The following is a 22,387-nucleotide window of genomic DNA, read 5'->3' on the forward strand; positions in this document are numbered from 1 at the left end:
TAATATATATATATATATATAAAGCATATGCAGGATACGTATTATATATGCATAGATTTTATATATATTGTGTATGGATATTACATATGTAACGTAGATTTACAGCGAATGTACAAGATATATGCGTACGTTATACATAATATTTATATATGTATCTACATATTATACACTCATATTTTAAAAAAAAAAATATATATATATATATATGCTAGATAGTGTAAATGTACAGCTCTATTTTGAGTCAACTGGGGTTTGTCTCCACTAACCCTCAGCGAATTTCCGAATGGCAAATTAAAATAAAGATTGTTTTAAAAATGAAAGAAAATAAAGTACAAAGGGGTACTTATTTACTTATTTGTATAAGGCTGCCCTAAGTTAGCTCGGCCGTGGTTGGCTGTGCTGCAGCGTGGATGTGTGTTTGCTTCGTTATATGTTCTGCATATTGTTTGGGGTGTACATTCACAGGCTGCGCAGCTGCAAGAGATAAACCAGATACTGTGGCAAGCGGAAGTTGACATTGAAAACATCGAAGATATGTTGATTCGGCTGCAGCAGCCGAACGCCTTCGGGTCTGTTGCCGTCTCTGACGCTCTCGCTAACCTCAACCAACTCCTCCACGGCCAAGTCCGCTCCTGGGGAGACCAAGTGCGTACACTCAAACGCATGCACGCAGAAATGCATGTAGAAAGAAAAGCATGCAAAAAGAAATGCATGCAAAAAGAAATGCATGCGTCTTTCCGCTTCTGCGGAGCTATGCAAGAAGCCCCAGGTTCATGCCTCTGCTCCTAATACTACTAACAGCCTAGCTGCAGCTCCAACACCTCCTGCAGCTAGCAGGAGTAGTAGTTTGATAGCTGCAATAACGGCTAGCTAGCTGCAGTAACGGCTATCTAGCTGCACTAACTTCTAGCTAGATGTGGAAACAGCTAGCTAGCAACGGTGGAAGCTAGCTGGTTGGGGCGGCAGGCAGCTAGCTGAAGTAGCAGCCAGCTATGGTGGCAGCTAGCTGGAGCGAGTTCGCGAGGAGAGCTGCGGTAGCAGGCATCCTATTGCCCCCTGGTTGCTTTGGGTAGCTGAAGAGTCCGTGTGGCTGCTTCTCTGACTTCTGTCAGCAGCAGCAGCAGCGGCAACTGCAGCAGTAGTAGCAGCTGCTACTGCATGCTACTGCATGCTGCTGCTGCTGTGGGCGGTGCAGCGGAGTTCGCTGGACTAGGCGGCTCCGCCTGCGTGAGTAGGGGAGCTGCAGCTTCTGTATTTTCGTTTTGGTAGTTTGTGTTTTGTATTGAGCTTGTTTTGTCTTATTTGTCCAGTTAGTTGTGCTTGGTGTGTTCGTTCGTTGTTTTTTCCTGCAGCTGGCTTCTCTGCTTGAAGGCGTCCTCAGCAGCGGCCCCACCTCCCAAATGAACAGAGCAGCCTCTGTCTCCTCCGACTGCAGCCTCGACACAGATTTCCCCTGACCTCCTGCTGATGCTGCTGTTGCTGCCGCTTCTGCTGGCGAGTTGTCTGTACACCCCAGCCTCCCTCCTGCCCAAAGCGCCTCCTGCGTAGCTGACCACGATGCGGAATTGGATGTTAGTTACTGCAGATGTTTGACGCAGAGAAATACAAACAAAGCAAAACAAACTAAAACTAGGGCAGGCAAAAAAAGCAACGGTGGAAACAGACAAAACAAGCAAAAACCGCATGCGTGCGTAAATAAAAAGAAACAAATACCAATCGCCAGCAATCAACTCGCAACAGTGCCCTCCTCTCCCTGTTTTTTTTTCATTGTCTTCTGCTCCTTTTCTTTTCTCTCAGCTTATCTGTAGGGGGAACCAGTTTTAGAAAAAAAACCTATACGCCAACGAGCTGCTGCTGCTTCAGCCTGCAGCAGCAATCAGCTGCAGCAGCAAACCACTGCAGCAGGAAACCACTGCAGTAGCAACGCGCTGTGGCCGCAACCCGCAGCATCAGCAACGGGCTGCAGCAACAAATGGCTGCAGCAGCTAGATGTATAAGCTAGCTACATTTTGTTTGCCTTCGGCTTGGGGTTTCTTTCCTCGCACCCTTTACTTCGCTGACAGCTGAGCCCACGAGGCCACCTGAAGCGACGGCTTTGAAAGCCAAGGTTTCGTTTTAAGGGTTTGCGCTATATGAGCCTCCAGTGTAAGTACACCCCACGCAGTGCATAAACATGCACAAGCCTGCTTGCATTCCTGCTAAGGACCTTCTGCTGCCCCTGAGGTTTGCTTGGGCGCCAGCCGCTAGTATTGCTGTTGCTGTTGTTGCTGCTGCTGCCGTTACTGCCTTTGACGTGGCTGTCAGGGCCCAAGAAGGGGAGGTTTAGGCGAACATGCCCTCAGATATGTTGCGCGAAGCGCTGGATATATATAATATATATATATATATATATATATATATAGTTGTATAGATGTGTCAACTTGTTGCATGCATGCACAGAGAATTGTATCTTTGGGCGCACATACAAATAAGCATGCACAAACGGAGCAGATGAGTGCATGCTGCATATACAAGCGTTTATAAATCCGGGTTGTGTAATTTTATGAAGAAGGGCAGCAGAGGGACGCAGGTGTACGTACAACCCAGACAACAGTGACACCAAGGCTCACAGTAGACAACAAATTCTGGAGCCGCAACTGAAGCAAATAAACGGAAAGGATTTTAAGCAGACAGTACAGCCAAATACAAAAAGACAAGAAACAATGTTTTAGGGAGTACTGCTTCGTTCGTTCTCAATAATTTGCTGCGAGGGAAACAAAAAATAAGATTGTTCAAGTTTTGCGTTTCTCCTTTTGTTTGAATTAATCAGTTACAGATCCTTAATAAAGCGGCATCGGCGTCCCTGCTCGCCAGCAACAGTGCAGAGCCGAACAAAGCCTGCGCCGTGCCTTCAAAAAATAGCAGCAGAAGCAGCCGCAGGTAAAACAAATTCTTTATTTCTCAGGGTGCACAGCAACACGAGGGCGTGGGGCTGATGAGGGGAGAGCAGAGACACGTTCTGTCTCCAGCTGCAGCACTGCCTGCTGCCGCTCTACCTCTGCTGACGTGCCCTGCATGCATGCAAGCCTGACAGCCTACCTCCCCCTGTTGCTGCTCTCCTTTAAGAGGGCGTATTACCGGTGAATGCAGCAACACAGCAGCCACTTGTTGCAAATGCAGCGTGGCACAGACAACGTACAACAACAGCGTATGAATGAGAATACAGGGTTAGAAATGCCACTATAAATAAATTAAACATTCTCTGAAATGATTTTTCTCCGGCTGAGTTTCTGTTGTGTTGAAGCCGTAGGGAATATATATGGCAGCAAGGAGTATGCCCGTGCTGTATTCAAAATTCGTTATTCCTGTAAACGAGCGCACTAATAAAGCCCGCGCCTTCAATTGATTATAAATAAGAAAGAAGCGTTTCGTTTTTGTTTTAAATAATTAAAATATTTCTTATTGTTTTAAGCAATTAGGTTGATTTTTTTTCGTACTATTTGCTCGAAGGAGGTAGAGCGCTACTATGGGGCTTCCTTTGAATTTGCAGGGGACTGCATGCAGGTGATCAGGCATGTCCTTTTGTTGCATTTGTTCGTCAGCTTTGTCTGTTTATTGTTTTTATCTATATAAACCGTGAAACATTATTTTATTTTGCCGCCTTTTCTTCGCTTTCTTTGCGATTTGCTGCGCCGCCGCCTGGGTCGGCCGTGTGATTGGGGCTGCGCCGCAGTGTTGCCTGTTGCATTTTCTGTTTTCTTCGTCTATTCTCAGGTGTTTTTATTTATTGAAGAATCTGTTTTCTTATTTTAGGGGAAGGCTGGAGGGTCTGTAGGCGCAGCAGCAGCAACAACAACTCCTTTGATGCCTCTACGCAGCGCTGCGGCTTCTGCCGCCCGTTGCCGTTCTGCTGCGGCTGTTGCAGCGGTGCTGCTGCTGTTGCTGCCTCATTTCTATCGAGGAGAGTTCTCTTGATTGTTGCTTGATCTCCTCTTTCGCTCGTTTCTTCCGCTTTTCCTCTCCCCTGTCTGCAGATCTGCTGAAGGCAGGCCTTTTCTCTAGTGTATAGAGCGAAGATGTATAACAACATCGGGCTTCCTACCCCTCGTGGGAGTGGCACGAACGGCTACGTACAGCGTAGCTTGGCTTACTTGCGTCCTCGGCGCACTGACATGCCGGGTTTGCATCAACTGGGGCAGAAGCCGATACAGCAGCCGAAAGTACGTAAGGCAGATCCTTCTTTGCTGCTTCACGAGCAGCTGCGTCGGGTGGAGCTGCGGCTCATGCAGGAGCGCAGCAAGCTTGAGGAGCAGGGCTTGTCTAAAGCGCGCATTGAGAGAACAATTGAGGTCCTCCGCGTGCAGCTAACGAGAGAAGCGCACATAGAAAAACAGATATTGGGCGATCGAACTGGCACGCAAGAAGGTATTTTCGGCCGCAGCCTGCTGCAGATCTCAAGCGGCACTGACACGCATGAAGGAGCAGCATGGAAGCAGCGGCAGCTGGATCAGGTTGCTGCTGCTCTCGGCCTCAGCAGCAACCATAAAGTTGGGGAGGCATTCAACTGGGAGCTGCAAAAACAACAAAAAGAACAACGACAAAAAGAATGGGAGGAGAGAAAAAGACAAATGATCGAAGAAAGAAAGGCAGCTCTGCAACAAATGAGGGAAAGAAGGAAAAGACAAAAACTCGCAGCAAAGAAAAACAAAAAACATAAAAGAAGCAAAAGCTCCAGCAGCAGCAGCAGCAGCAGCAGCAGCAGTAGTAGTAGTAGTAGTAGTAGCGACAGCAGCAGCAGCAGCAGCAGTAGCGACAGCAGCAGCAGCAGCAGCAGCGATGATAGCGACGATGAAAAGCGGAGGAGACGGTCAGGCCGAGTGAAGCTGCAGGTTAAAGGTGAGGAACGGGAGACAAAGGCAGCAGCAGCAGCAGCAGCAACAGCTGCAGCAGCAGCAGCGGCAGCAGCGCAGCGGGAAACACCTTCTTTCCGTGCCGTTGCAGCAGAAGCCACAAGAGTTTTAAAGGGATATGAGACGAAGAGAGAGAGAGCAGATGACGTGCCTGATGCGAAGCGGAGAAAGGAGACAGAGGAGACAGAAGCTGACAGCCCCCTCTTCTCTGAGGAGGAGACACAAGAGACAGCCCGAAGAAATGGAAGCAGCAAGAAATACAGACGCAGCATCAGCCGCAGCAGCAGCAGCGGGAGAAGCAGCAGGGGCAGCAGCAGGAGAGGAGGTCGGGATGCGCTGAAGGACAGAGAGAGAGGAGGAGATGAAGAGAAAGCTGCCTCCTACAGCAGATACAGAGAAGAAGAGAGAAACAGAGACAGAAACGAAGACAGAGAAAGAGAAATAGAAGACAGAAGGGACGACGGAGAGGACAGAGACAGAAGAGGAGACAGAGACGGAGACAGAAGAGCAGATAGAGAGAGAGACAGAAGAGCAGGCAGAGACAGAGAAGAAGACAGAGACAGAAGAGGAGACAGAGACAGATTAGAAGCGAGAGGCCACGATAGACGTGGAGACAGAGACAGAGAACGAGATGACCGAGAGAGAAGGGGAGAAAGAGGAGGAGACAGAAGAGAGGACAGAGACAGAAGAGAAGACAGAGACAGAAGAGAAGACAGAGACAGAAGAGAAGACAGAGACAGAGACAGAGACAGAGACAGAGGAGAAAGAGACAGGGGAGACGTCAGCGGAAGAGAAACGCATAGAGATGGTCGAGAGGGCCGACATAGAGAAGTGCAGCAACCAGACAACGACAGAAGAGAGGAAAGAGAGAGAGAAAACAGAGGCGGAGAGCGAGAAGACAGTGACAGAGACAGAGACAGAGACAGAAGAGGAGATAGAGACAGGGGAGCAGACAGAGACAGAGGAGACGATGGAGGCAGGAGAGGAGACAGAGACGCAGAGAGAGGAGACAGAGAGCGAGACAGAGGAGTAGACAGAGGGGGAGAGAGGGACAGAGGGGATGACAGAGACAGGAGAGGAGAAAGGGACAGGGGGGGCAGAGACAGAAGAGACGACAGAGACAGAAGAGAAGATAGAGATGGAGACAGAGGAGGAGACAAAGGGGGCGCTGGAGACAGAGACAGAGAGAGAGGAGACAGAGAAAGGGGAGAAAGAGACAGAGAAAGAGGAGACAGAGAAAGAGGAGTCAGAGAAAGGGAGCGAGACTAACGAAGCAAGCAGAAGCAGAGGCGGAATGACAGGAGAGTTGTTGAGGACTAAGGAGGAGCCAGGACGAGACAGAGGAGGAGATAAAGGAGGAGACGCTCCAGAGACAACGACGAGCAAAGAGACAGAAAAGAGCGGAAACAAAGCGTCTGAATGTCGTGAGGTGGAGAGAGCCTCAAGCGGAGCGGAAGAAGAAGGGTTCTTCTTCTGCTTTGACGCGTTGGGGTGTATGCACGCCTCACTTCCTAAGAAGAACACTTTTTTTTGCTTTGAAACGCAGGGGTGTACGTACACCTCACTCTCTAAGGAAGGCTCCTCTTTTCTTTTGAAGTGCTGGGGTATACGTACACCTCTCTGTTGAAGAAGGGCCTTCCTTTTGCTTTGGTGTGCCGAGGTGTACGTACACCTCATCATCATCCACAGGCCTGCGGTATGTGTTGCCGCCTGACGTCTTTTAGTGTTTTTGTCTGCACTTTCTGTGTTGCAACTCTTTTCGCTGCATTTACTTATTTCTTTTATCATCCATTTAGTTACTTGTCCAAATATTCGTTTCTTTTCGTCTACCTATTTATTTGTGTATTTGTCTGTCTCCGCTTCCCCTTGCTGCTTCTTTCTGCTGAAGGGGAGACGTATGGCTGCACGCGGTGGTATGCGCTGCTTAGCCTGCAGCAGACAGATAGACAAAGAGATAGGAATAGAGAGAGATAGATAAAGATGCAGAAGCAGAAATAGAGAAGGATGGAGAGAGGAACAGAGCGAGACGGACACAGAAACGAACAGAGACGGAAGAGTAGTAGTAGAGTCAGAGACAGAAAAGGAGAGACACGAACAACGAAAGAGACAGACTAGGCGAGAGAAGTAGAAGCGGAAGCAGATGCAGGGACAGAGAAAAAGACAGAAACGGAGAGAGATATAGACAGAAACAGAGAAGGAGATTGAAGTAGAGACAGAGGCAGAGAAATGTAGAGAGGCAGACACGAAAGTAGAGGCAGAGCCGGAGGCAGAAGGATGGACAGAGAAGGAGGCAGGACCAGAGACTGACAGGCTCACCAGCTGTATCTTCAGTATCTTCATCGCCTCGCAGCTCCCCAAGCCAAAGGCGCCCGAAGGACGCTCAGGTCCTATAGCTCAGTTGGTTAGAGCATTCGGCTAATAACCGAAAGGTCGCCGGTTCGACCCCGGTTGGGACCATCCCTTTTTGTTTATTATCCTGTTTTCTTTTTCCGTTATATGTTCATTCGTCAACTGCTACTACTTCTTCTCGGCTTGTTAAAAGGGGAGGCGGGCCGTACCACTGGGATCGCTGCTACAGTTGGTGCACCAGCGGCAGCAGCAGCTGCCGCTGCTGTTGTCGTTGTAGTTAGATGCCCTCAGTTTTCTTAGATTTGCCGCAGAGGTCAACAAAGAAGACAGAGGGGACTCTCGCACCAGTTCTAATTAGTCTGTCGCCTCACTCTGCAGTAGTAGGTGCACAAAGACTGGACAAGCCACGCCTCTGGGCTCCACGAGAGAGACAGAAAGGCTTTTCAGGTGTATTTCTTTCTCTATTGGACTTAACATTTGCTTCTGCTTAGTTTTATTTATTGTTTTGCACACCCCAAACGTCAAACGGGCCTGCGAGCAATGGGGGTTCGCCCAATGGCCCCGAACGACGAGGAGATCCCCTAAAAGGAGCAAAAGCAATGAAAAATGGACAGTTGATAATATTAAGGTGAACTACTGGGGATAAAATTTATATTTATCTGGATATGCAGTGGAGACTCCCTGTGGCGGGGCGCTGGGACCACCACCACACCACTGGTCTCAAGTGTCCAGGAGAAGCCGGGCGCCCTTCCATCAGCAGATACACGAGTCGTTCACCTTTTTATTTAATTCATTCTTTTGTTTGTTTATTCGTTTATTTAATTATTCATTCATGCATTTACAGCTTCAACGCCCGGATAATGTCTTCAGCTCCTATCGGACGTACTGCGGGGCTGGACGGAGCGGGCCAGTGACCCGGCGGGGCTCGCCTGTGAAACTGGGGGAGGTAAATCAAGCATGAAATAAATTTAAAGATTAAAATAAAAAATAAATAAAAGAAGAAAAAGATTGTATAATAATAATAGCGTCTGGCCGCTGCGCAGCAGCCGCGCTGTCGCCTCCCAACGGTGCCTGCGCCGTCACACAGTACAAAGACACACAAAGTTCAGCGTTGGGTTTTAACAATTGAATAATCAAATTGGCCGAGGGAATACCTCTGAGATGAATGCCGTCAGACCTGTAGGGAACGATGAACAATGCCGTACAACTCCGTCCTGCTACTACCGCTGCTGCAGCTGCTGCTGCAGCTGGTGCAGCTGCTACAGCAGCCGCTGAAGCAGCAACCATCAGTTGCAGCAGCTTTTCACCTCTCTCCTAGTCCCACGCGCTTTGTCCAAGCGTTTACAATAACAGTTACAGCAGCAGCAGGACCAGGAGGAGCAGCAGCAGCAACAGGCAGCACGGAAGAAGAAGAAGTTGTGCGTCGTGGTGCCGCTGCATACAGTCAGCTGCTTCGGGAATCTTTACAGGAGGGAGCAGCAAGTAGCTGCTGGCAGCAGGTCAGCGAGCAGCTTCTGCTGCTGCAGCAAGAGACTCTGGAGGACGCCTGCAGCAGCAAGGGCGAGCCCTTTAGGGAGCTCATTGCTCTGACGCGTATGCGGTGTATATACACCCGGAGTGAACGCCCATTTCCTGGTCCATCTGAAGGCTGTTACCTCTTCCCTTACGAAGTTCCGACAAGTTGGCTGGGTTCGCTTGTCCCCGCTGTGCTTTGTCTTTTGCTGCTGTTTGTCTTTGTCTTTGTCTTTGTTTGTTTCAGCTCGCCTCTGTCTTTTGTTGATGCTTGTCTCTGCCTTTTATTTGCTGCTAAATGTCTCTCTTACTTGGTGCTGGTTGTTTCTGTCTTATATTTGTTTACTGATTGTCCCTGTCTTTAATCAGTTCCTGCTCTTCGTGTGTTTGTTGTTTGTCCCGAGCTACCACTGTATTTGATTTGCTGCCGATTGTCTCTGTCTTTTTTACTTCTGATTATCTCTGCTTTGGAGCCCCTGTTGTTTATTAGCATAGTCCTGTTCCTGTCTGTCTCTTGTTCGTGCGCACCACCTGTCGTTAGCCCTGCGCTGTTTCTCTCTCTCTCTCTCTTTCTCTCTCTGTCTGCATGTCTCTCTCTCTCGCTTTCTATCATTATCTGTCCCTGTCTGTGCCTCTGTGAGTTGGTGTTTGTTTTTGCTTGTCTGTTGTTTATTTTGCGTTTTTTCTTCTTTTTCGTTTCCATTATTTCGGACGCTGGCACCAGCACGTTAAAGGGAAGACAGCAATGAATTTCTTGAATGAGATATTTGCTAGTTAATTGTCTTCTGCTTCTCTAAACAGAGCAGATAGGGAACAGACGCTGACAACTCCCAACGCTGCTATTGCTGCATCTTTTACTGCACTGCAATCATTGCCGGTGTTACAGCTGCCGCTGCTGCTGCTGCTGTTGCTGCAGGTGCCTCAGCTGCACATCCTTGCGTGCAGCTCAACGAATTGCTGCAGCAGCTGCAGCAGCTGCAACAGCTGCAGCAGCTGCAACAGATGTCAGAAGGCAACTGGGAAGGCATCTACGGAGAGCAGCAAGAACTGCAGCCGCAGGAGCAGCGGCAGCAGGAAGAGTCACCAGGCACGGCAGCTGAAGACGCAGATTCCGGAGCAACAGCAGCAGCAGCAACAAGAGCAACATCAGGAGCACCAGCGGAGAAGAAGGTGGAGTTGATATTGGGGGATTCGCGGTTTCCCTTGCTGCAGCTGCAGGGGCTGCAGCAGCAGAAGCAGCAGCTGTACAGACAGTGCATTGCTTTGACTCGGCGGCAAACTGCTGCCTGTCAGCAGCACAGCGCAATGGACTTTGGGACATTCGCTTTAGTTAGAGAACAAATCAACCACATCGGTAAGAAGCATCAAAAACATGCCCCTGCAGCTGCTGCTGCGTATAATAGTGCTGCTGCTCATGCGGCTGCTGCTGATAATGATGTTACTGCTGCTGCTGCTGATGCTGCTGATGATGACGCCGTTGCTACTGTTGATGCTGCTGCTACTCTTGCTGGCGTTGACGCTGCTGCTACTACTGATTCTGCTGCTGCAGCTGCACCAGGTTGCGCAGTTGCTGCACTTATTGGCGGTCTTGATGGAGCTGCTTCTGCCTTCTGGGCCTTTGCTTCTTTGTTGCCGCTACTGCTGGTCTGCTAGCGTTTCAGGGGCTGCTGCTGCTGCTGCTGCTGCTGTCTGCAGACAACATTTGTTTTTTCCTGCACAGTGCAGAGCGACAAAGGAGGGCTGAAGAGGCGGCCGTGCGTCTGTCTGCTGCTTCTGCTGCTGCTGCTGCTCGCATGCAGCAGCAGCTGCATCATCTGGAGCGCATGGGGAAGCTTCAGGAGCAGCTACAGCTGCAGCAGCTGCAAGGGGGAACGTACATGCAGCAGCTTCTGCAGCAACTGCAGCGGGGGCTAGAAGAATCGTTTGCTGTGCTGCAGCAGCTGAAGGCGTTTCATCGCTCAGTCGGGCAGTGGCTGGGGGGCGGCGAAGCTGCAGCTTTATATTTTGCTGCTGCTGCTTCTGCCTTTTTGTTCACGTCAAGCAGCAGAGTTGCTGCTGCGCGCCTGCAGCTTTTTGTCCTTCTTGCTGCGTCTGCTGCTGCAGAGTTCGCGCTGCACCGGGGGGGGCTATCGCCTTTCCTGAGCCTGCTAACTCAGCAGTACAAATTATCCACAGCTGCTGTTGCTGTTCCTGCTGTTCCTGCTGCTGCTGCTGCTTCTGGACGTACAGACGACAGCATCCTGGCTTGGATTGCGGAGGTCGCCTGGGGAGCCGCAGCAGCCGCAGCCGCAGCAGCTGCTGCTGCGGCTGCGGCTCATGGAGTGTCTGTTGTGCGCTGGAGTTGTCTGCTCGCTGCCTGTTGGGTGTGGCTGCGCTGCTTCTGGAGGTACACCAGCCCGGAGCAGCAGCTGCAGCAGCAGCTGCTGCTGCTGCAGCAGCAGGTGGACGGGGTACGACAAGAGCTGCACGAAGCCCAAGCGGCGGGGGAGCCGAAAATGCAGGAGGTGCAGCAACTGCTGCAGCAGCTGCTGCAGCGCGTCGCTGCGAAAGATGCAACAATTCAGCAACTGCAGCAACTCCAGTGGAAGGAAGAGCAGCTACGGCTGCAGCAGCAACATGAACCACAGCAGCAACAGCCGCAGCAGCAGCAGCAGCAGCAGAGCTGGGCCGGCCGCGTTGTGAGGTGGGCAATTCGCCTGGCTGCTAGCTTTGTCATCTCAGTCTGTGCTGCTGCTGCAGCAATAACTGCAGCAGCAGCAGCAGCAGCGTGGAGGTGCCTTCTTCTTCCGCTGAGGCTCTGCTGCCCCCTAAGAGCCGCCCGATCCCCCGCAGCCTCCTACTGCAGCCGCAGCAGCACCAGCAGCTGGAACAGCGGCAGCAGCTGCAACAGGAATAAGGGCTGTCGTCCTGCAGCTTTCCAGTCGGGGAAGTATCTGCTGAACTGCTACAGCAGCAGGGCTCTGCTGCAGCAGCAGCTGCAACGCCAGGGCCCTGGATTGCCCTTAGGGCTGCGACAGCAGTCGCTGAGATATAACGAAGACGAAGGGGAAGCAGCAGATCCCACTTACCAACCCTCAACAAGCGGCAGCAGCAGCAACAGCAGCAACAGAAGCAGGAACAGCAGCAGCACAAGCAGCGAATCTGAATACGAGTCTCCTGTGGTTGGTGCTTCCGTTGCTGCGGATGCTGCTGCCGAAGAGCCAGACACACCTTCCGCCGCTCTTTCTAGTGCTGCATCAGCTGCTGCTGCTGCTGCTGCGCAGGCAGCCGAGAGCAGCAGGGCTGTGACGAAGTGCCAGCAGCAGCAGCAGCAGGAAAAGGGAGAGCGCCCTCAGCAAAAACAGCCCCCGCAGCCTCCCCCTCAGCAGCAGCAACAGAACCAGCAACAGCAGCAGCTGCAGCAGCATCCGGCTGTACGCCGCAATCCTGTTAGGGCCTGTCGGGTTGTGAATTTCGCGAAGGTGGAGGACCCCCAACACCCCGATGTCTTCTTGAGACAAGTCGTCCCCGTGAGAATATATATATATATATATAATATATATATATATTGCATATAGATATGTACATATAAATAGGTATATGCTTATATATCCATATGCATGTATATATATACATATATTTATTCACATGCACATATATATATATATATATATATATATATATCTAGGTACATGTGTTTGTATGCATTTGCATATGTAAATGTATACAATATATATGTATATACTGAAACGTACATGCGCATAAAATGAGTACATAAATTAATGCATATATATATATATGTCAGTAGATGTAGATGAATATGGATGCATACGCATGTATAAAAAAGTATATATGCATGCATTAGTAAATATTTACTATATATGCATATTGGCATCTGTTGTATAATTGTTGAGTAACTGTGCATATATCCCGTTGACTTCAAAAACTTCCTAAAAGGCCCAGGCGTATGTGCACCTCGTGCAAATGCTCTGTTGGCTTGGATGGCACCGCTTTATTTCTGTATTTACTTCTCTCCCCTCAGCGAGTTCCCGTCTCTTCTCCTGTCCTGCTGCTGTTGCTGCTTCTGCTCCTGTTGCTGCTGCTGCCTTCGCTTCTGTGCGAATTGCAGCCCGAGAGGCTAAAGGCGCTGCATAGCTGTCGCACGCGTCTGAGTCCCTCTTCAGCGGGGACTCGCAGCAGCAGTCGCGGCAACAACAGCAGCAACAGCAGCAGCAACAGCAGCAGCGGCAGCACGTCCCCGACGAACCACAGCAGCAGCAAGCCGTCGGCGACGCAAGCAGCTGCCAGACCAACAAGAAGAAGCCCCGCCCCTCCTTCTCAACTCCTAAAGCGCACGTCACCCTCAAACCCACCCACACAAGAACAGAAGCAGCAGCAGCAACTGTTGCAGGAGCAGCAGCAGCAAGTGTCCACGCCGCCACAGGCGCGCAGAGCTCGAGGGAAGTGAAGCCACACCGCTGATGATTTTCTCTGCCTTCCGTCCTTCGTCTCTGTTGCTGTCTATCTGTCTCTGTTTCTGTCTGCGTGCGTCTCTGTGTATGCTTCCGTGTCTCGCTGTCTCAATTTTGTCTCCCTGTCTCTCTTTCTCTGCCTCTCTCCCTCTGTGTGTTTCTTCGTCAGTCTCTATCTATTTATCGATCTATCCATCTATCAATCTATATATTTCTCTCTGGCTCGCTCTCTTGCTCTCGCTCGCTCTCTCTCTCTCTGTCTTCGTTTTTGTCGTTGTTTGTGTTTCTGCGTCGCGCTTTGGGTTGTTCGCCGTCACCCCGAATCCTCGCAGCTCCGCGAGTTTGGCCCCCACCAAGCGGCAGCAGCAGCAGAAGCAGCACGTAGAACAGCAACAGCAGCAGCAGCAGGTGAAAAAGGAACAGCAGCAGCAGCAACATGGCAACAGCAACTCGCGCGAGAGGAACCGGGAGCTGCTGCACCACAGCGGCGCGTGAGCAGCAGCGAAAACGCCAGCAGCAGCAAGCGTAAGCAGCAGCAGAAGCAGCGCGAGCACAACAGCAACAGCGTGAGCAACAGCAGCCGCGTGAGAGAAACAAGTGAGTTTAAAGAAAGGAGCGGATCCCCAGTCGGTTCACTGCGAACTGCAGCCAACGGGGAAATCTGCTGCTGAAGGCATCAGAGTTGGACTGCATGCAGAAAGGCAGCAGCTCTTCGTACACCTCCTGCTGCAGCTGCTGCTGCAGCTGCTCGTCGTCAGTCTGCAGCAGACACAGCAGCTCCAAGTCGCGTAGACTCGAACGCACACTCAAATTCGAACTCCCTAATAAACTCATCGCCCTCCAACCCTTCTTCCTGCTGCTGCTGGTGCTGTTGCTGCTGCTGCTGCTGGCAGGGTGGCTCGTGAGGCTGCTCTGCAGCAATGCATGAGTGCTGTGCAAAACAGCGGGAGATGCGCATGCTGAGCCAACATTACTGCTTCTGTTGCTGCTGCTGTTGCTGCTGCTGCTGCTTCCAAACAGCCAAATACCCTTGGCATGATACGTCCAGCCGGGCCGCGCGAACTCGAGAAGCAACAAACTCTCTTCTGGCTGATGCAGCTCTTGCTGTTCTTGCTGCTGCACGCATCGAACGGCACCTCTACCTTCTGCTGCGTCTGCAGCAGCAGTAGCGTCCACACAGGCTGCTGGAGTTGCTTTCTGCCCTGCTGCTGCTGCAGCTGGTGCTGCAGTAGGGGCCTGAAGGGCCACAGCAGCTGTATGCGCAGCAACGCTGTAAGCAGCAGGAATATAAAAAGAAAGACCGCGGGAATTGAAAAAGCTATTCGCCTCAGGAGAGGCAGTTATCACCAGCAGACGAGAATCCCCCCTGCTGTTGCTGCTGTTGTTCTTGTTGTTGCTTCTGCTTCTGCGATGTGCTAGAGCAGCAGACACTGAGGCGTTGCGCATTGTCTGCAGCAGCTGCTGCAGCCGCCGCAGGAATGTAGCGGGAAAATTGAGGTATGGAGATGCAACGACCACCTGCAGACCTCCAGGGGCTGCTACGATGCCCCCTCCTGCTTCTGATGCTGTTCCTGCTGCTGCACCCTCACCCGCAGCAGCCGCAGCAGCAATCGAGTTAACAGCAACTGCACACAGCCGTTCCAGCAGCAGCTCTTGGCCCCTGATTGGGGGGCGGGCAAAACCCGCCTGCACCGAGAGAGTAACCAGACACAGCTCACCGTTGCTGCTGCTGCTGCTGCTGCTGCTGCTGCTGCAGCTGAGGTCATTGCTGCTGCTGGTTTGGATGTCGTTGTTGCTGCATATGGTGCTGCTGTTATTGCTGTTGCCGTTGGCGCTGTTGCAGCTCCTTCTGTTGCTTCCGCTGTGGCTCTTGTCACTTCCCCTGTTGTTGTTGTTGTTGTTGTTGTTGTTGTTGTTGTTGTTGTTGTTGTTGTTGTTGTTGTTTGTGTTGTTGTTAGTGTTGTTGCTGCTGCTGCTGTTGCTGCTGCTGCTGCATTTGATGGCTGCAGCAAGTGCCTCTGAGAGGCTGGCACAGAATTGCTGCGGATTGAGTTGTGGCGGGGCCGAAGGGTTCGTCGCCGGCCAACAGCAAAAGGCCCCCCCAAACTTTATTGTGAACTCCTGCTGCTGCAGTTTGTGCTGCTGCTGCTGCTGCTGCCGCTGTTGCTGGTGGCGTTGCTGCTGATGGCACGGGAGCAGCCGGAAGGAATGGGCCTCTGCAGCAGCAAGGATGCGATCTGCTGCGTCTGCAAGCTGTCTAGAGCGCAGCAGCAGACATCTGTCTGTTCTGTTGCTGAAGTAGTTGCTGCTGCAGTTCGCCCCCGTCAGCAGCAGCAGGTCGTCGCTGACAATACACTTCATGTGCTGCGTACCGAAGGCCTCCTGGGCCCGGTGGCCTAGCCCACGCAGCAGCAGACTCCGCAACAAACCCCACACCCAACCGCCCCTGCTGCTGCTGCTGCTGCTTATGTTGCTGCAGGTTAGAGGGTTGCAGAAGAGAGACACACGGCAGCTGTTGCTGTTGCTGCTGCTGCTGCTGCTGCTGCTACTCAGGGGTTGTTGCTGCTGCCCATCAGCTGACACCAGCGGCTGCAGCAGCCTTGCAGGACTCTCTCCTTCAGCTCCTTCTGGCCTCGTCGTGCGCAGCAAATCCAGCAGCACACGCACCTCCAGCTGCTGTTGCTGCTGCTGCTGCACACGTTGCTGCAGCAGGTGCAGCATATGCCTTTCTTTAGGTCCCGTGCCCACGTACAGCGCCGCCAGCAACAGCCGCCGCTGAGCCGAAGAAATCAAAGACAACACGGCGGAGTAAAATGCCTGCGGTCCCCGCACCACACTAATGCAGCGAGGAGTCACGGGAAAACATACCTCTGCCGCGGCTGCTGCTGCTGATTCCCCTGCTGCTGCTGTTGCTCCTGATTCCGCTGCTGCTGCTGCTGATGGCAGAGTGCTCAGAGTTTCTGGGGGTCCTGCAGAGGACAAAACGCGGCTGCTGTAGAAATGGCGAGCGACTGGGCGGAAGCAGCAGCCACCGCTGCAAACAGCAGCAACAGCAGCAGGGTACCAGACATAGCAGGGGCTGCTACTAGAAGAACGCACTGCTGCTGCTCCTGCTACTTCTGCTGCATTAGCTGCTGCCGCAATACCCCTCCAGCTGCGAAAAGGCAGAGCTGCAACCACTGCCCCAGCTCTAAGGAACCCATTTGCCGCTAAGGGCATGAGACTGCCGCTGCTCCTTGCTGCTGCTGCTGCTGCTGCTGCTGCTGCTCTTGCTGCCGGTCTTCGCTGCGGCTGGTGCTGCCGGTGGCCTTCGTTGCTGCCGCTGGCCTTCGATGCTGCTGCTGCTGCCCTTATTTGCGCCTGCCCTTTCTGGGGTATCGAGGGTCAGCCCTCAGCAGGCTTCTGGGGAGGCTGTCTGGGCTTCTGTGTAGACGTGGACCCCACAGGAGCAGCAGCAGCAGCTCTGTCGCTGCTGCTGCTGCTGCTGCTGCTGCAGCCGCCCAGCAGGGCTTGTAGCGGAGGCCCTGCCGTGCCCGTAAAGAGCTAAAGACTATGTTGAAATAAGTTACAGCGACAATTAAAATTAAAATTGGAGTTTCCTTCATAAAGAAAAACCCTATTCCCGATATATGTCTCGCTGCCGCAGACCACTCTCCCACCGTGGGGCCCCCGGGGCCCCCCAGCCCTGCAGGCGAATCGAAGGACAGCCAAAGGCTTCTTTGCTGCTGCAGCAGCAGCAGCAGCATTTCAGCAGCAGTAGCGATGGAAAGAGCCAGTGCAGCTAAAGGTACTCAGCAGCAGCAGCAGCAGCTGCAACAGCAGCAGCGCCAGCGGCAGCAGGTCGTGTGAAGGGAGACATAAACGGCGAGGCCCGCTGCAGCAGAAGGCTCTACGCGCTGCTTCTCGTGCCGCTGCTCTTTCTTTCTGCTGCTGCTGCAAGGACTAACCAATAACTAAGGGCTGGTTTTGCATGTACAGCACGCAGCCCAGAAGCTGGCAACCGCAGCAACAGCAGCAAAGACGGTAACAGCAACAGTAATAACAGCAGCAGCAGCACAAACAGCAATACCAACGGCACAGCAAAATGCAGAGATCGCAGCTAAGGCTGCTTCATTGATCCCGTTACGGCTGACTGCAGCAGCAGCCACTCAACAGAGGCAGAGGCATTCGGCGGCAGCAGCAGCAGCAGCTGCTGCTGCTGCTGCCGTATCTGAGCGGAAGCAACACTGGTGGGTGTGTTTCGCATTTGTTCGAAATGTCACAGCCTCAGGATTCTGCGCAGCAGCAGCTGCAGCAGCAAGCGCAGCAGCAGTTGCAGGAGGAGCACCAGCAACAGGAGGTTGGCTGCTGGCGGTTTGAGCCCGTGACAGTTTTGGGGAGGGGGGGGGTTATTGTGCTGACTGCAAAACGTCTCCTTTTTGCTGCTCGCAAGAGCAGCAACAGCAGCAACAGCAACAGCAACGGCAGCAACGGCAGCAGCAGCAGCAGCAGCAGCAGCGGCGAAGTCGACGACACCAGCAGCTGCTGGGAAGTGCTGCTGCAGTTCCCTCTCGTTTCCTGGACTTCAACTGAACGCTCAAAGAAAGCAGCAAAGGTGCGGTTGCTGCTTTCACTTGCACTTTCGCTGCTTCTGCTGCTGCTGCTTCTTCTGGTGCTGCTGCTACTGTGTGCATGCATTGCTGCTGGAGGGTCTGCTGACGGCTGAACGCTGGCCTAGTTGCTCAGTTTGTTGTGCAGGCGCGCATGTCCTACGTGGCACCGGCAGCAGCAGCAGCAGCAGCAGGAGCAGCAGCAGCAGCAGCAGCAGCAGCAGATGGGGGGTTGTCTACGCATTCCGTTGTGGTGGACTTCATGGGTCTCAGGGACAAAATGGATTTGTGCTGCCGCTCGCTTCAGACCCTCGCGTCTGCTGCACGTACACTCCAGTCTAGCAGCAGTCTCGTAAGGCCGCATATCTGAAGCAGCAGCTGCTGCAGCCCCTGTTGATGCTGCTGCTGATACTGCTGCTGCTGCAGATGCTGCTGCAGCAGCTGCTGCTTCTGCTGCGGTTTGTATCTACTGGTGCTTCCTTGCTTCTGCTGCTTCTGTTGCTCCTGCTGTTGCTGCAGGTGTGCCCGCTCGAGGCGCCGCTGCTGCTGCAGCTGCTGCAGTTACCTCCTGGCACTCCGCTGCGCGTAGCGCCGGCGCTGCAGCAGCAGCAGGACCTGGTGAAGCAGCAACTGCAGCAGCGGCAGCACGAGCAGCAGCAGCAGGAGGAGCAGCAGCAAGCGAGAAAGGGCTCAGCAGCAAACGGGGCCGATGCCGCCACAGCGTCTGGGTCTGCTGCCAAGCAGCTGCAGCAACAGAAGCAGCAGCATCAGCAGCTTGAAGGTGCCCAGCAGCGGCTCGCTCGCCAGAAGGCAGCAGCAGCAACAGCAGCAGCCGCAACACAAACAGGAGCTGCCGCAACAGCAACAGCAGCCGGAAGCGATTCAAGGTAAGGGCATGCGCGAACCCCTTGCGCATATATCTGTGGTGTAACTGCCGCTATGATTGATCCTGCTGTTGCTGCTGTTTGCTGCTGCGGCGCAGACCTGCAGCAGCTGCAGCAGAATCTGCTGCTCCCGAGGTGCCCAGCCTAGAGGAGCTGATGCAGCAGCAACGACACGAGGAGGCGGAGCAGCTGCAGCAGTTTCAGCAGCGGCTGCTGCAGCAAGACCCTGAATTGCTTGCCCTATACCAGACCCTTGTGGGTGCCCCTGATGGCAACAGCAGCAGCAGCAGCAGCAAAGGCCTCTCACCCGCCGAGTTTTGGAAGCTGCATCAGCAGCAGCTACTGGCACTGAAGCCGCAACCCACCCGTAAACCCTAAACCCTAACCCTATCTGATTCGCCTGCTGGTCTGTGGCTGTCGTTTGTGTTTGGGCATAAGCGTGCTGCTGCTGAAAGAGACGACGCTGCTTGCTGTGCATCTGCTGCTGCTGTTGCTGTTGCTGTTGCTGTTGCTGCTGCAGCTGAAGGCGTGAGCGCGTGCTTTCTGTCTCGGCCTCCTCAGTTTCAGCAGCTGCAGAGACAGCAGGGACCCGCTGGTTTGAGTGCCGAGTCGGAGTTGGTGGTGGATTGCAGCGAGCAGATGCTGCAGCAAATATTAAAAGAAAATCCGGCAATCAAACGGGCACACGAAGCTCTCGTTGAAACAGGCAAAGCCCACCTCCTGCTGCTGCGCGGCACCGGCATTGTCGTGCTGCTGTTGCCGCTGCATGCGGTGCTGCGACTGCGCGGGTTGCTGCTGCTCACCCTCACGCTGCTGCTGCTGCTGTTGCTGCCGATGCTGATGCTGCTGAGCGAGGTGCTGCTGCTAGGTTCGCTGTTGCTTGTCATGATGTTGCTGCTGGTGCACACGGTGCTGCTGCGTTTGCTGCTGGTTAGGCCGGATGCCTTCGGATCGCTTTTGGGGTCGGGTGTTCCGGTCTCGGTATTTCCAGTCAGGCATTGGGCTGCTTGAAAGGCAGCACGAACCAGACAACGCAGAGGGCTCTTTCTTCATCGCTTCTTTCCTCAAAGAAAAGGTGCTGCTGCTACCGCTGCTGTTCCTGCTGCCGTTCCTGCTGATGCTGTTGCTGGTCCTGGTTCTGATGTTGCTGTTGCTGCTGCTGCTGCTGCTGCTGTGTTATCGCTGTCTCTACGCTGCCGTTGATTTGTTGCGACTGCCACTGCGGTCGTTGCTGTGGGTGATATGCCTGCTGTAGCAGCAGCAGCATCACCTCGTGAGCAGCAGCCGAGGAGTGTGGCCGCTGCTGCTGCTGTGCCTTTGCCTGTTGTGGATCCAGAGGTGCTGGTGCAGCAGCAGCTGCTACTGTTGCTTGGCATGACTGTGTGGGTGCTGCCTGTTGGTTGTTTGTGTCTCCGTCTCTGTCTTCTGTCTCCTTCTGGGTTGGCAGCTTTTGCTGTAGCCCACGGTTCGGACCTCGTGCAGCTTCTGCATCTATTGTGCTGTTGTCTGGTGCCGCTGCTTGCTGCTGCTGTTGCTGTTACTGCTGCCAATGCAACTGTGGCTGCTTCTGCTTATGCTGCTTCTGTTGCTGCAGCCTTTGAGCTCGCGCGAGGCGTTGTGTTTGCCTGGGGTTGAGAGGAGTCTCCTCTCGGACGCTGATCTGCGGGTGCGGGGCTTCGGTTTGCCTGATGGGCTGTCTTCACTTGCTGGAGACCTGGCGGAGAAACCTTCGCCGGCTGCTGCTGCTGCTTCTGCTGCTGCTGCTGCGCCGGAGGCGGAGGCGGAAGCCGCTGCTGCGGCCAGCAGCGGCAGCAGCCTCGTCGGCCGCTTTAACAAACACTCGCAACGCTTGCTGCTACAGCAACTGCTGCAGCCTGCTGCTGCAGCAGCAGCTATCAATGATGAGGTGAGCCACGAAGAAAAGTTGCAGCTGCTACTGCAGCAGGAAGAGCAGCAAAGGAAACGACGGAGTGTGCGCCCAGATGCTGCCGCTGCCATCTTTCCAGCAGATGTGAAGGACGCAGCAACCAGTAAGCCCCAAACCCTTAACCCTAAATGAAATGCCTCAGCTGCCCGTACACTTGGTCTTTCTCTCTCTGCCACCTTCGTGCACTCGCCCCTGCTGCCTTTTTTACTTGCTGCTGCTGTTTTGCTGCTGCTGCTGCGGCGTTGTGTTGCTGCAGTTGGCTGCGGTGTTTTGGAAGAGGAGGCGCCGTTGCTGGAGTCTTTACGCCTCGAGGAGCTCGAAGTAATAATATCAGCCTTTAGGGTTGAGGCTTTAGGGTTTAGGGTTTCAGTCTGAGCGATTAGGGTGTAGGCCCTCAGGATTAGGGTGTGGGCGGAAGGCATTGGCAGGCGGCAGGCTGGGCCAGGGAATCACCTCCCAGCTATTGCTGCCGCTGCTGGTGCTGCCGCTATTGCTGCCTCTACTGTTGTTTTTGTTGATACTGATGTTGCTGGTGCTGCTGTTGCAGGAAGCTGCGCCTACCAAGTATCAGACGCTGGAGGTGAGCCGGCGACAGCTGTATGCTGCGGGTGCCCGATTGGGTTGCAAAGGCGGCTCCTCCGGATCGGGCGCAGCTTCAACAGCAGCAGCTGCTGCTGGTGCAGCAGCAGTAGCAACAGCAGCGGGGGCGAAGGAAGCCCCTGCACCAGCATCGGCAGCGCCTAAAGCAGCAGCAGCAGCAGCTGCTGCTGCTGCTGCGGAGGAAACAGAGCGTCTGCAGGAAGCGGGAGAAGCTGAGGCAGCTCAGGCTTGGCTGTGGCTGCAGCAGCAGCGAGCAGCAGAACGCAGCAAAGGGGCTCCACAGGCGGTAGGGAGGACTTTGCGCAGTCGCCCCTAAACTTTAAACCCTAAACCCCAGCCCTTGTTTGTAGGCCCTTGACTGTAAGATGTGCAGCGAGTGGGTGCTGCTGCTGCCTGTGGGGTATGGGGTGTTATGTACAGGCTGAAGACGTCGCAGCAGTATTCAGCACGGGGCGTTTTATGTTCGTCTTCAATACAAAACTCTGCCAGAAAGACAAAGCGGCGCAGTTCGCTACGCGTGAGCAGCAGCAGATGGGGTGCATGAAGCTGGTGCCGAGGTCCCTCGTTTGTTTCTTCTTTGCTTGCGAACAGACACAATCCATGCAGCTGCCGATGGACGTCTTCTAATTTGTTTTCCTTTGCTTCTGTCGCCTCTCTCTCGTCTGTCTTCTCGTCGGCTGCTCTTCTCCTCGCAGCCGCACCGGGGCAGCGTTTGTCAGCTCGTTAGATTAATGCATTATTTATTGGCTTAGTTTGCAATATATGCGTATATATACGTACGTGTGCATGCGTAGATGTATATGCATTTGTATACATCTATGGGCAAATGCAAATGCGCATATGTGCACCTATATAGAGATATATATGTGCGCAAATGTGCATAAATCTACATTCATATTATACATATACATATACATATATGTATATATATATATATATATATATATGTCTAGGTGTGCGTTGGTTTACAGTTTAAGTGATTTACAAAAATGCAGACAGACCCATACACATAAAATGTGTGCCGTTTGTATCGCTTACGGGTATCTCTAAATCCTACAAGCATATATATATATATATATATAGTGCTAGATGCGCAAATTTTGTACATATGGCAAACACATTTTATGCATATATATTGTACGTATTATATATATGTGAATATGTGAATATATATATATATATATAT

At 52.9% G+C, this 22,387-nt stretch overlaps 5 protein-coding genes across 5 annotated transcripts; 4 read left to right on the forward strand and 1 right to left on the reverse strand.

The window, feature by feature from the left end:
- Positions 1-465: 465 nt before the first annotated feature.
- On the forward strand, positions 466-1,457 carry EAH_00042440 (hypothetical protein; the record flags this gene model as incomplete). The annotated part of the gene is made up of 2 exons (XM_013391737.1): positions 466-645; positions 1,353-1,457. Coding segments are annotated over 2 exons (285 nt in total), but the record flags the coding sequence as incomplete, so codon positions are not given.
- Positions 1,458-4,055: 2,598 nt separating this feature from the next.
- EAH_00042450 (hypothetical protein, conserved) lies at positions 4,056-6,158 on the forward strand (the record flags this gene model as incomplete). The annotated part of the gene is made up of 1 exon (XM_013391738.1): positions 4,056-6,158. The coding sequence occupies one exon, from the start codon at positions 4,056-4,058 to the stop codon at positions 6,156-6,158; it is 2,103 nt and encodes a 700-aa protein (XP_013247192.1).
- A 2,276-nt stretch (positions 6,159-8,434) lies between these two features.
- EAH_00042460 (hypothetical protein, conserved) lies at positions 8,435-13,197 on the forward strand (the record flags this gene model as incomplete). The annotated part of the gene is made up of 4 exons (XM_013391739.1): positions 8,435-8,831; positions 9,667-10,104; positions 10,446-12,259; positions 12,859-13,197. The coding sequence occupies 4 exons, from the start codon at positions 8,435-8,437 to the stop codon at positions 13,195-13,197; spliced, it is 2,988 nt and encodes a 995-aa protein (XP_013247193.1).
- A 607-nt stretch (positions 13,198-13,804) lies between these two features.
- On the reverse strand, positions 13,805-16,420 carry EAH_00042470 (phosphatidylglycerophosphate synthase, putative; the record flags this gene model as incomplete). Its single annotated transcript, XM_013391740.1, has 1 exon — positions 13,805-16,420. The coding sequence occupies one exon, from the start codon at positions 16,418-16,420 to the stop codon at positions 13,805-13,807; it is 2,616 nt and encodes an 871-aa protein (XP_013247194.1).
- A 1,036-nt stretch (positions 16,421-17,456) lies between these two features.
- Positions 17,457-21,828, forward strand: EAH_00042480 (hypothetical protein, conserved; the record flags this gene model as incomplete). The annotated part of the gene is made up of 10 exons (XM_013391741.1): positions 17,457-17,795; positions 17,939-18,142; positions 18,310-18,677; positions 18,773-19,041; positions 19,195-19,269; positions 19,610-19,749; positions 20,269-20,704; positions 20,858-20,922; positions 21,149-21,487; positions 21,622-21,828. 10 exons carry the CDS (start codon positions 17,457-17,459, stop codon positions 21,826-21,828), a joined length of 2,442 nt encoding a protein of 813 aa, XP_013247195.1.
- Positions 21,829-22,387: the final 559 nt, after the last annotated feature.

This window comes from Eimeria acervulina, genomic scaffold (genome assembly GCF_000499425.1).
Source record: "Eimeria acervulina Houghton genomic scaffold, Eah_scaff550, whole genome shotgun sequence".
NCBI classification, from domain to species: Eukaryota; Apicomplexa; class Conoidasida; order Eucoccidiorida; family Eimeriidae; genus Eimeria; species Eimeria acervulina.